General features: G+C 37.6%; 1 protein-coding gene across 1 annotated transcript in view; it reads left to right on the top strand.

The window, feature by feature from the left end:
• MRPS27 (mitochondrial ribosomal protein S27) overlaps positions 1 to 13,144 on the top strand; it is a 42,955-nt gene that overhangs the window by 1,728 nt on the left and 28,083 nt on the right. The window contains exons 2-4 of the mRNA XM_040090285.2: positions 240 to 317; positions 5,833 to 5,903; positions 7,784 to 7,842. Coding sequence (XP_039946219.1) covers positions 240 to 317; positions 5,833 to 5,903; positions 7,784 to 7,842 — 208 coding nt within the window. The remainder of the gene's footprint in view (positions 1 to 239; positions 318 to 5,832; positions 5,904 to 7,783; positions 7,843 to 13,144) is intronic.

Raw genomic sequence — 13,144 nt, 5'->3', positions numbered from 1 at the left:
TTAGGTGTGAAAATACTTATTTCATGCTGAAAAAGAGCTTTTGGGGAAAGCTTTTCAGTTTTAAATATTACAGTGTAGTAGCTGATCCACATATAAAGAATCTGGATTTTTACTTTAGTAGCTACTGACATAAAGACAGTTTAATGCATCCCATGACAGAAAGAGGTGGTACCTAATAAAATGTTTGTTTAGAGCTGTGTAAGCATCCTAGCTTCCATAGTGATTTCTCTCTTCCTTAGGTCGAAGATCTCTTCTTTCTTCAGCCTATGTGGATAGCTCAAAATGGGAAACGAGAAAAAAAGAGGAGCATAATCTGGGTGAGAAAAATTTGTTTCTTGTCTCCACTTTGTTTAATTAATTGCAACCTGATCTCATTTTTGGTTACATTACCTCATAAGTCCTTCAAAATAAAAAAGGGTGTGAAACAATAGGCTTCTGAGTTTCTATGTCAAAAAGTGCTCAGCATGTTAAAAATTTGTCATATGCATTTAAAGCCGTAGTACAGAAACAGGTTAGAATTTTCATGTTTACTTAATGTTCAGTTTCTATGAGCTGATTCTTCCACAAAATTCGGAGTGTATCACTGTCTCTGACTGATGTCTTCATTGACATTGTTTTAACAGTACTGCAGTGTGAAAAAAAAGCTATTTTATAAGTATTACAGGACAATCATGTTTAAAGACATTTTTAAAGAGGAAATTTTCCTCAGGGTTTTGCAGTATCTTCTTGAATTATGGGATTTTTAGAGCGGGGTGGGGAATGAAGCTAACCTTTATTTTCAAGAAGTTATATGTTAAACTGTATCTGCATATGATACTGAGATCTACTGTGCAAATTTTATAGCTAAATTATTTGCTTAGATTACATTTGAAATGACATTTCACTGTCTTTTTGCTGATTACATTAAATACAAAGTGTCTTGCAAAGCATTTTTCCGGGCTAAAGATGGATTTTTTTTTAATATATTATTTTGTACCACAGGTGCTTTATGAGACTCCTTATTCATAGTTCGTTTTCATTACTGGGCCCCTGAACTGTGGTTGTTACTTGCAGCACAGATTATGAGGCTGAAAGAAGAATCATCAGGTGAAAGCCAGGGGGTTTTGTCAGGCAGGAGGACTGACAAAATGATCAGACTGGTGTTTTTTATGCACTAGTTTGTTTTCTTTTATTTGCTGTGGGCATTTAGGTGGGAATTGTCAACATGTACTGATGAGAGACAGCCAGTGGGTCCTCATGTCTGTACCTTGGATCCTGCAGAGACTGTTAATACCTTGTTACACTTTGCTGTCAATAGGACTGCTCATGCAGTGTATTTTGGGCTGGAGCCGCAGATTTGTGCCCTGGGATACATTTGAATTAGTCACCTCCAGGTGAAAATGGAGTCTTATTTTGACAAATATCATAGCCGATAGAAATCCATAGTAGTAGAAAACGTTGTGTTGGTGCAGTCCGTGTTTGGCTTTCTCCAGGCCTGGCAAGACCTTCTGTGACTGTTTGGCAGGCACAGTTCTTGCTGCTCCTCTGCTGATGGTCTTGAGCCAAAGCAGATGTCTATTCCATGATTTTCAGAGAACTGCTTTGCATTTTCATTTTGTGTTCACAGAAGAGAGAAAACAAGTTAACACGGTGTCAGCTGTATTAGCATTTTCAGAGAAGAGACAGCCCTGCAGACGTCTGCTCTGTAGCTGTCAATTGTATGGTTTCACACAGAGTCTTGTCTGTACTAACTGGTGATTATAGCTAGAGTGAGTTCCTTGTGCTGAGGAAATGCTCTTTTATTTGTGTATTTCAAACGTTGTTTCAGAACTGTTGTTATGCAAAACTGTGTGGTGAGGGTACTTTTAAAGGAAAAAGAAGCATTTTTTGATTTAAAGTCAGTTCCATTTCTCTGCTGCAATGATGTGCTGTCTCAGACACAAACTCATTTACTGTGTCCATGGAAAACATGCTTTATTGTCTTCTCTGTAACCTCAGTTTAGAATCCAGGTATGAATGAGTTTAACGAACTTCACTACTGAAAAATGTATGGGAAAGAGCAAGACGGTGTTTTGTGCGCCGAAATGCTTTTGTTCAAGAAGATAAGAATTGAGAATGTGTTAATTGGGAATTTGCAAATTGCTTGTTGGTAGGAAGATACCTGACTAGAAGTACTGTTGATTCCAATTCTTAAAAATGAAATACCAAGGAAACCAAAATCCCAGGGGATGGCAGAATGCAGGTGAGACAGGAGATTTCTTTTTTTTTTGGTATTCACGGTACCTAAATTGGCTTATCTGCAACACCAGGTGGCAGTGCTGGTCTTACAGACATGAATAATTTCCATTCAAAGCCTTGCTCAGTACAGAGCTGTTCTTTCCAGTTGTGTGGGAATAGAGATAAATGTGGAACAAATAAATTTGTAAGGTAAACTACTTGCCTCAGCCTTTCTATTTTACTGGGGTCTTTAAAATAAAGCAAGGCTCTCTTTATAGCACTAGTTAGCCTGTGAATTAAGGTATTAGCTCTGCCCATCACTTCCAGGACATGTAAACTCTGCATCTCAGTTGTATCATCATTTCCCTCCACTGGAACAGAACTCTGTCTTGAATGAACCACTTTTTAGAATACAAGGCTATAAGTAGAACAAAAGTGATCTTATATGGTGGCCAAATGTGCCTCTTACTGATGCTGTGCTACTTGTTGACGTGGCTACATTTTGTGGATAGGTACGCACTGTGAATCCAACTGAAACTGTGATGATTCCCTAGGCCACCAAACTGGCAGTCATAACCACTGACTTGGAAGGTCAGGGGCAGTATTTTCCGAGTCATTGTCCTCAACCACCCTGTTGCAGGCAAAAAGACATTGAATTTCTGTGAACAAGTGAAAATAAAGGTGAATATGATATTTCATATATTAGTGTCACAGAGTCCTCTGTGAAGTCATGGCCTGAAATTAAATAACCTGCATTTATGGTTTGTTTCATTAATTTTGTTAATTCTTGAATATGAAGTAATACATTTTTAGGGAAATTAAATTTATCAAGTTATTCTTGTAGAAATGTGTTTTTAGGCTATATATATGAGAGACTGTATAGACTAGTCATGTTTCATGAGTCAGATAAAAGCATTTCCAATATGTATCTGTTAAAATGTACATAGAATTTTGATTTGGCCGTTAAAATATTGGTTTGGTTTATACACCAATGTAAGCACTCAGGTTTTCTCACCAACTGTGTTGAGGCACTTGGGCATTTGCATGCTTGCATTCTAGTACTGCTGTCAGGATTAAGAAGAAACTTTAATCTTGATTATGGAATCGCAACTTACGGAGCCAACTTGATTTACAAAAGGTGGCTGAATTATTTCAAATTATGAATTTGGGAAAAAAGTCTTGTTTTAGGTGTTCACAGAAAACAAGCTAGGAAAATACTCATTAATTCCTGTAATGCTACTACTGCAGAAATAGCAACCTGTGTGAAAACAGAGGTAAATTTCCCATTATCTTAATTTTTCTACTATTCTTTTTGATTTAATCAGCCCTCATTTTGTTGTTTGTCTTACACTGGAGATGATAGATGTTTAATTTTATATGGAGTTCATAGATAAGTGCTTTCCATACTGTAGGTCTGATGGAGAGTTTCAGCTTTGTAGAGAGCAATAAAGGTCAGTCATTAAAATTCTTTGTGTGAAATCTCTCGGGATGCTGTCGTATAATGACTAACAGTTTTGTGATCTCGTATTCATGGCATTGTATTCATTTGGTTTATATTCTACCAAAGTAGTCTGTTTTCTAGAGTGGGCTCTTCATCTTCATGAGCACCTAGGCAAAAGAAATGCCAAGCTCAGGGCTTGAGTGTGGCCCAAAATGGTTGTAGGGTTCACCTTCTACTTTTGGGAGGGTGATGCATAACAAAAACAGTTCTGGAATTGATAAATGAACTCTGAGTCCCAGGTCCACATTATCATCAAAGATACCAGATTTTGAAGCAAACACTTGTTTCAAAGTGGAGATAAGGAATGGTGGATGACAGTTGACTTTACTAAGGTGAGAACTTAGCTGGTGCTTTGATCTGGATAAGCTGAGCTGGTCGCAGCATCCCTACTCTAACTTCTAGCACTACTGGGAATGCTTCCTATGCCTTTACCCATGTGCTCCATTGTCACCTTTGTGACTTCTGGAGAGATGGGTAATACGGAGTCAAAGGCACTTATAGGCAGTCCTTGCAAGGATTCCCATATAAATTTCTTTACCATTAAAAAAAAAATTACATCTATTTTTTTTGGTGGTTATTTGGTATATCATGGCCTTGGTAGCCCACATCACCTCAGCGTCTTGCGCTGGTTTTTTTGTAGGAGCTGATACTGGCCTTACTAACTTTGCCACAAAGTTTTTCATGGTCATGAAAAGTTTGCCTTCCCTCTGCCAGAGTATAAATGCTCATTTTGTGTTTTGAAGAACTCCTCAGGAGGAAAGTTATTATGTAAACAAGGAACACTGCTATGTGGCAGACAGCAGCATTGTGCAGACTAGGAGTCAGCTGTTTTATTCCAAGTCAGGGCTCTATCATTTTACCGAAAACTTCATACATGTGCTGTAATTTGATAGATTACCTATAAGGTCAGAGAAGCAATGAAAGTCACTTTTTAAATTAAAACTGTACCCTCCAGTGTGATACAGGTGTTTTTAAAGTAATAAATAGCGGTGTCACTTGTTTTGTGGACAGCATCCCTCAGAGACAGAGCATGTTACTGATGAAGTGCCATTTCCTGCCCCTGACAACTTTGCAAGAGTAGGAGGGTTAGTCCCTTCTGCTGTAGTGCTGGAATTTCTGCTTACCTCACATTTCACTGACAGGTGTGGAGGCAGGTGTGGTTGACCTTTTTGGAAAATGATTTGTAAAATGAGCCAACCCATCAGCTTGCCAGGGATGGCCAGCGGGCCTTACTGAGAGGTGTCAAAAGAGTGAATCACTGAGTAACAATTGCAAAAGAGGAAGTGGGTTACAAATGCTGCCGGAGGAATGTGTTAGATTTCTGGTCCTCAGTATGGAGGAGAATAGCAAGAAAGAGTATGATTGAAGTCTCTAATGTTTGTAGATTTGTTATCATCAGTTTGTGGTCAAACATGACATTAAGCATATGTTGAGCAGCTTAGTCTATCCGAGTAATCTTTATTTTCCAGGAACAGTACAAAACTAAAACTCGAAATTAAATAAATTTAACTTCCAGGTAATTCATTAAATGCATAGGCTGGCTGCCTGTTTGACAGTCAGAAGTTTAAACTCCTGCATGATCAGATTAATATTGTTATAGGACTGCTGAAGCAGAATGCTGTAAAACTTACTTAATTACTGGCACAGTGCCCCATTTGATAAACAGGATTTCTTTGGATTGTGGTTTGTGACTGTAAGGTTTATCAGTATGGTACCACATGTTTCTGTGTCTCCTTGTTTTGCTGTAAAATAAAAATCCATACCTAAAGTACTGTCCAGCATATGCTAGGCTTGAAAGCAGGTGCAAATTTTAAGGACATCGGCTAATTTTTTGTTTTAGATGACTTATATTAATTATACTAATTTCATCCAGCACTTTATAGATTAGGGGTTTTTTTCCTTTTATTTTCTAATAATCTAAAGATCATCGTGTTGAGAACTTTCTCTTGTATTATTTTCTCATGAAGTGTTCAACAATAACTGAAAGTACTATTTTCATATAATTTTAAAATGGGATGTTAAGAACCCAGAATTTTATTTCGTGGACGTAGGTTCTATTCTAGGTTATATGATGAGTCTGCAGATTTTCCTGTTGTGCCAGTTGATTAAACACATGCTTTTTCTGCTTTCTCCAGCTGACTTAGCCCACTTAATGGACAGAACCTATGAAAGAAAACTGCCTGTCAGCTCTTTGACAGTAGCCCGGGTAAGGAAATAAATCCCAATCATAAACTGGTAGAAGTGACTATGGAATGCCTGTGTAGTGAGCTGAGAGTTGATAAATGATACCACTTCTGTTAGGAATTCAGGAATTAGGAATAAATATCTTGGTATTTGCTACATAAAACTGTTTAACTGATACTTTGTACTCATTAGTTGGTACCTAAACTATAGGGTCTTGGAAGCAGAACTTTTTTTTTTAAATCAGGCCTCACTGTTACTGGGTTGTGTATTTCCCTAATATGTGTTTCCTGCCTTCGTATGGTTTCTGTTCTTGTGAAAGCTTTAAAACCTCCTCAGGTTCTGTATAAGAACCATCCTGTGGCTGCTCAGGGAATGCATTAAATTAGTACACTGCACTGTCTGTCTTCCTCCAGTTCCAGGCTTCTTTCAGAGTGAAGCGGAGGTGGACGTATTTTGCTTTTATAGCTTTCTGTTGTTGCAGCAGACTGAGGCAGAACAAATGCTGACATGGGTTAAACAGAGCCATTATTTTTACTGGAATTAGTAACCAGTTCCATCCTCTAGATGGGTTAATCTAGAAAGGGGGAGAAGTAGAGATATTGTAATGAAGAAGGAGAATAAATATGCCATTTGTTTAAAAAGAAAAACAAAATAATTTCAGTCTTCAAAATTATCCAGAGAAGCTGAGTTATCTCAGTAATATCCCTAATTAGTAATATCACTAATTAGGATAATTTGCACCACTAACTGAGGAGTCACAGAATGCTTTGTTCAGTTACAAAAGCAAGCATTTACAGATCAAGCATTCTTGACGGTCGCTTCTGAGACAATGTCCACGAGGGAAATGGGTGTTCCTCTCCTTTTTAGGGATCAGTTTTTTTCCTTTCCTGCTTTGGGCTGACCTCCCTGGAGAAATGGCATTTTCAGATTGTCAAACAGCCCCACTTTCCAATACCTGAAGCTAACATCAGATTCTTACTTTCTGAAACATAGGTAAAGCACACAGGTATGCTATTGCCATGTTCAGAAGGTGAGATCTCTATGGATACAGCATGCAAAGAGAATTAAGAAATGGGAGACCAAATACCAGTCAGCTGAAATTATTGTTTTTAGCTTAGGCTTAGGGTCAAGTGAAGTACTGACCTTGAGAACATGTTTATTTTTCTGAACTAAATATATTATAAAGATGCTGTAGTGTTCCAGCACCTTTTTGCTTATGTTAGTAAAATACACAGGAAAATGGGATTCACTGTTACCAGAAGACAAAGTATGGTTGTAAATTTGGCTTGTATTTAAGTAATTGATAGCCCTGGGTGTTCTGTAAGAAGACATGGTTGTAAATGAGAGGACAGTTGTGCTGTACAGCATGGGAGAGTGATTTTTTTCTTACCATTATTTATAAGTATAGTGAAATAGAAAATTATGCTGTCCCTGTGCTTCAGAATATATAGTATGAATAGGCAAAGTATAGGGGAAAGAATATTTTTTGGAAAAAGCAATGAGACATGTCAAGACTCACTCAAAATTGTAGCAAAAATGTAAGGAGATGAATATATGCTTAAAATAAAGGGTATGATTAAAGAGCAAAAAAATTAGAGGGACAGCAAAAATACTGATATTTTTACATACTGATACTGAGCTATAGGTGTTGAATCCTTAGATGGCTTTCAAGATGCATAAAATTTCTCAGAATTAAGGAAGGGAGTTGTCTCAGTTTAAAAAGATTTAAGTTTTAGCAGTCTAGAAGAAAGTAGAATTAGGAGCAAGCAGAGATGTTAAGAATTCCATTACTGTCAGACAGCTAAATATGCCAGACAAATGTATTTTGCTATTGCATTTTTTTCTAATATGCTTCATGTCAGTGCGCCCTTTTTAAGCTTTTATTTCTTACTTTTTAATCAGTTTGTTGACAACATTTCTTCACGAGAAGAGGTGGATCAAGCCGAATACTACCTTTACAAGTAAGCATCTTATCCCCGCAACGTGAACTTTGAGTCATACGAGTAAATACCATGAAGTCTTGTCCTTTGAGGACTGACCCTTTCCAGCTTCTTGACTTTGATTTCTCTCTTGCAAAGCATGCACATCTACTTGTCTTAACAGCTCACAGCCAAGGGCTTTCTTGCCAGCTTCTCCATGGTTATGGCTGCCCTTCTCTGGACCTCTAGCATTGTCTCCTGTCAAACTTGTTAATCTGATACACTTAGCTAGCAGCTAATGCAACCTCCAGCTGTGGTTTATGTTAGAGACTGCTGAAATTACAAGAAGTCATGTGTGTTAACAGTTTTTACTTCTGATACTTTTTTCTGTTATCTCATTATTTATCTAAATTGGCTACATGATACTTGGTTGTCTAAGTGTAGGTTAAGGAAGCTTGTTTCCTTAGAACACAAAGAATGAAAGTGGGCATCCTGTGGCAATTATCCCCTTAGTACTTGTATGTTTCCCAGATAAGCTGTGTAGTTCACTTTATGCATGGGTTATTAGGGTTTTCAGCAACTATTTTTCGGTTGATTGAAGTGTACAGGGTACCTTTTCTGGTGGTGTCAGGTTTAATGCTTGCTTGCTTCATGTCAATACTTCTCAATATTGACTTTAAGAGAGTAGCAATTATTGCTGATCACTAGAATAAATTAGTTCTTTTATGATGGTTGCACACACATTTTGAGAACTAAGTTTTGTGATGGAGAAAGTGACACATCCTGTCAAAGTGCATGAGAGAGCATCCTTAGAAATCATGTCAGATTGTTATTTGTAGATAATAATGATTGGGGTTTTTTTAATTAAGGTGTTTTCTGGATAGCTGGTTTAAGTATATACACAGTTTTAAGTAAATGACTACATTACACTTCAGATTCCTGATTCTGTGCTACTATTGGGACAGTATCCAACCCTTGGAACTTCAAAGTGGAAACAATAGAAATGGGTTAATACTAGCAATATCCTGTAGTTTAAAAATAAAAGTAGGAAGAAGAATCTCTCACAGAGGGGAGGTTAGTGGAGTTTTCATTCCTTTTGATCAAGGTATCACTAATCTTTTGAGAATCTGTGGTCAGAAATCAGTTTTCCATGCTGCAACAACAGATAGGAAAACAGGAGAAGGTAGAGCCAGTTAAATGCAAGCCCTCTAGTACCTTTTAGTAACATTCTCAAATGCATTATGCCACGTGTCCTTAAGTCCTCTCATCATGATGGAGTCAGGCCCTCTAAGGTCAGCGACTCCAAGAGACCTCTGACTTCCCTGGCATGCAAAGGAAAGTGGGGTAGTTTTAATTGCTAAGTCTCAAAATCCCAATAGTGAGGTGTTTGTAATGTATCTTACCGGTTTTTTCTTCTTGAAAAAAATCAGAAAGTGTGACAAAAAGAAGCATAAAAAATGGTCCATAGTAAGAGGGAGAGAATATTATGGGAATCTCTGATATGTAAATATCCTTCTTGTTCTTAATATGTGTCTGGTTAGTATCTCAAGTAAAAACATGGGATTTCAATCCTTAAGAACAAATTCTAGTAGAGAGAGTTACAGTTCAAAACCAATCATGGTTGTTTACTATTTTCCTAAGATAAAATGCCACTAGGGTTGGTTAGAGTATCCTGTGTGCATATGGAATATAATAATTTGTCATTGATGCAGATTTTAGTAGTCCATATGGAGAGAATAGAAAGGTATTGATGTGTCATATGGCTTGTCCGACATGCTCTGGCTGGAATTTTTCTTCTGTGTGTCCCTGTGATTCTGCTTTGCTTTGGTATTGCAAAATGCTGTCTTTTGGTGATATTAGCATCAGTTTTCAAGGAGACTTCATTCCAGCATTGATCCATTAAACTGTTCCCAAAATGTACGTGTATTCAGGTAATGAAACAGTGTAGAGAGGTCTATAATTCATGTAAAAATCCTGATTATAACAGCATTTTCTCTGTCAAATGAAAATAACTATTCTAGCTTCAGGATATAGTAGATGTGGGTATTTGCAAGACCGTTTACATTTTGTGCTTAGGCTGGAGACATGAAATGAAAGACATTTTTATAAAGATGTTATAAAACATCTTTTCAGCTGTGAGGATGTTTGACACAGAAAAATGTCTTGTGTAAATGGCCATACCATGAAAATGAAGGTGGTAGAGAGGGAAAGTTAAGAAGCAGAGAAGCTTTGGCAGGAAATCTCTCTTTTTCTGCCTTCATGTGAAAGTTTCAAATATGATTTTTCCTTTATTTAAGGAGGTGAAACTTCTGAACAGGAGAAAGACAGTATCAGAGAAAAACTGGTTTATGTCCGTTTTTTGTGTTTTATGTCTTCCAAGGTGTTCAAATCCATTGCAAACAAATGTTATGTACATGGCCTGGTAAGTTGACTGTATGTGCATTTGCCTGAACATAATTAATCAGAATGCTCCCAGAGTCCTCTGGTTTTCCCTTTAGCTGCTTGTAGAGTATAAAGAGGGGAATTTGGTACCTCTCCCCAGTGTTTGGAGCCTCTGGGAACCTGAGGGGAAGGGTAATCAGTTCCAAGGCCCCTGCAAGGTTGGAAGATGTTCCTGGTACAAAAGGCAAACTGCCTGTGGGAAGAATCGGAGGGAAGCAATGGCACTTCCATGCTTGCAGTGTGGGGTTTTCCTGGAGATGGGAGTGACAGATATTGTAGTTGTTAGCTTTGTAGACTAGAGACTTTCCATCTATAATGTGAGGCAGAACATAGTTTCAAAAAGTAGTATTCTGGAGCGTTACCATAATGCATTTAGGATCCCAAAATAAAATATATGTGTTATATTTAGACCTATCCTTTTAAAGCAGTAGATCTCCAGCCATACTGTCTCCACAGAGGATCTTGAGCTCTCAAGAATAGCTGTGGTGGAAACTGCTATGCTACATTGTGGAACATGTCAGTAAGATGGTAAAGGCGAGTTTGAGGCATGATGTCATCTGCTTTCAGTGCTCCTCTTTTTGTTTTCTTCTGAATACCTCCCCCCCTCTGTTAACTGTCAGACTTTTAAAAAATCCTTTCATCTCCTAGGATCCCAACAAAAATTCTCATCAGAATGCAGAGCACTTTCATCCAGATCAAAGATCTGCAGTTCGCTGTACTTTGTCCTGTCTCACTGAGATGTCACTATTTCACACATCAGGGTGTTTTTCATATGATTGAAACATTAGCATAATGAAGAGAGGTTTTGTGGGTCTGAACTGCTGATTTTGTATGTAGATTTTATGCCAACAAAGATTTTTCAATGTATGTGAAAAGAATTGCTGAAGTTGGGGTTTTTTTGGGTATGGTGTGTTGTGGTGGTTTTTTTCTGTTGTTGTTGTTGTTGGTTTTTTTTTTTGTTGTTGTTGTTTTGTGTTGAGATTCCTCTAGAGAATTTTTAATTGCATTAGACCCATGACCCACCATGTAGAAAAAAGTATACACAGTTCTGGAAAATGTGTTTGTATGTGCATGTGCTCTTGTTTGTATGTGCATGTGCTCTGCAAACTCTTGCACAATCTGCCTAGATCTTTTTATTATCTTTCTGTGATTGATAATTTTTTGAAAACAGAGCTGTTCCCGCAGGATACAGGATTTATTACCTGGGCTCTGTACTTGAGTATAATCACAAAATGGAACAATAGCAAATGATTAGAAGTTACTCTTAGATGTACTGTCTTTTATAGAATCATAGTATTGTTTAGGTTGGATGGTAGTAAGTTACAGTTTTGAGGCCTTTAAATAATTTTGTGGCTGTGTTCTCTGCACTATGAAATTGTGCTTTTTCTTAATAATATCTGTGTGTCACTGCTTAGGACAACATTACATGCAAAATAAGTTTCCCCTGCACTCTCTATATGTCATTTCTGTGGGTGCAGAAGTTGCACTTTTACTTTCATGCCAGTCAAGTGTCTTAGTGTCTGAAAATGTTTTTACTCTAAAGTATTATTTGTAATAAGTTTTCACAATGGACCAAAAAAAGTGTATTTCTGAATGATATTTGCATGGCATTCATTCTCACTAGTATGGTATTTTGTTTCTGTATGTAAATCTACAGTGCATAATGAATACCATTAACCTGTTCCAGCACAAATAGAAGAGAGGTAGACACAGTCCTATAACATATTTAATTCTTCCTTTGAGATGTTTTCATTCTCTTAAGGCTGTAGGTGAAATAAACTTCATTAACTGATAAATCATGGTTTTTAATGCCTCCAGAGAAGTATATGGCTTTAAAAAAAAGGGTATAAAAATAAGTTAGTTGGAAATAGCTGCTTGCTATTCAAGTTATGCAGTTACATTTTGGAATGATATTGAGAAGTGGTGGAAGCATCTGAAGAGAAAATACACTTTGTTGGCAGAATGGTATGTGCTACCGGTTTGGACACCTGCCTAGGCTGGGTGCTCCAAAATAATTAATTTGCAAAAGATTTGAGCAGCTCTTCAGAAGGTAGGGAGGCAAAAGGAAGGGGAAGCACCAGAGAGATTTACTTAATTAGAATATTTACTTATTGTCATGTGAGTGACAGAAATACCAGTGTTTAGTGCTGTTCCACTGTGGTTGCAGTGTGTGATGCTGCTTTATGTGAAGGAATACTGCTCACTATGCAAGCCAGTGCTGTCAGGTGTAGGTGTTCCGGCTGTAGGGACTCCACTGTGCTTCTGGCTCCCTCATTCACTCATTTCTGCACAGAGGGGCACACGTTCTTAATCGCCCTCTAATCTTTCACAGTTTCACTGTTGTGTTCACCTATTTGTGGTTTGTCACAGTCTGAACTCTCTGAATCTTTGGAAAAAACCATCAGTAAATAGGTTTCAGAACCCAGAGCCTTATCTTGTAACCACATCAGACTTGGTGTGCTCAGTGTAACATGCTATGAAGTGCGGTAGAACCATCAATAAAGATAAAACATTGAAGAGCATTCAGAAGGGGCTTCTGCTGTAATACATGTATTTTCAGTCATCTGCTTTTCAAAGTTCATCTGTCCTTTTGTGTATATAGTTTTCTTTAAACTTGGCAGAAACTGGTAAAGAATTTTCTAGGCACCGCATATAAAAGCACAGAAAGTTGGAAGGCTTTTCATCAACACTCATTTTTGTGTGTGTGCGTTGCCAGTGCTAGAAAGATAAGCTTTTGGATTTTAAAAGCTTTATATTTAATCCAAGAGGAAAAGAAGGATTGTTCTACAGACAGAATGCTGTGATATCAGTATTGGGGGTAATCTGTCCTCCTCCTCATCTACAATATTTCTGGAGTCAATAGAAAGACAAAGCCAGTCAGATTCAGAAATTGACAGAAGTT

This window comes from Hirundo rustica, chromosome Z (assembly GCF_015227805.2).
Source record: "Hirundo rustica isolate bHirRus1 chromosome Z, bHirRus1.pri.v3, whole genome shotgun sequence".
NCBI lineage: Eukaryota > Metazoa > Chordata > Aves > Passeriformes > Hirundinidae > Hirundo > Hirundo rustica.
This window is presented reverse-complemented; position numbering and strand designations above follow the sequence as displayed.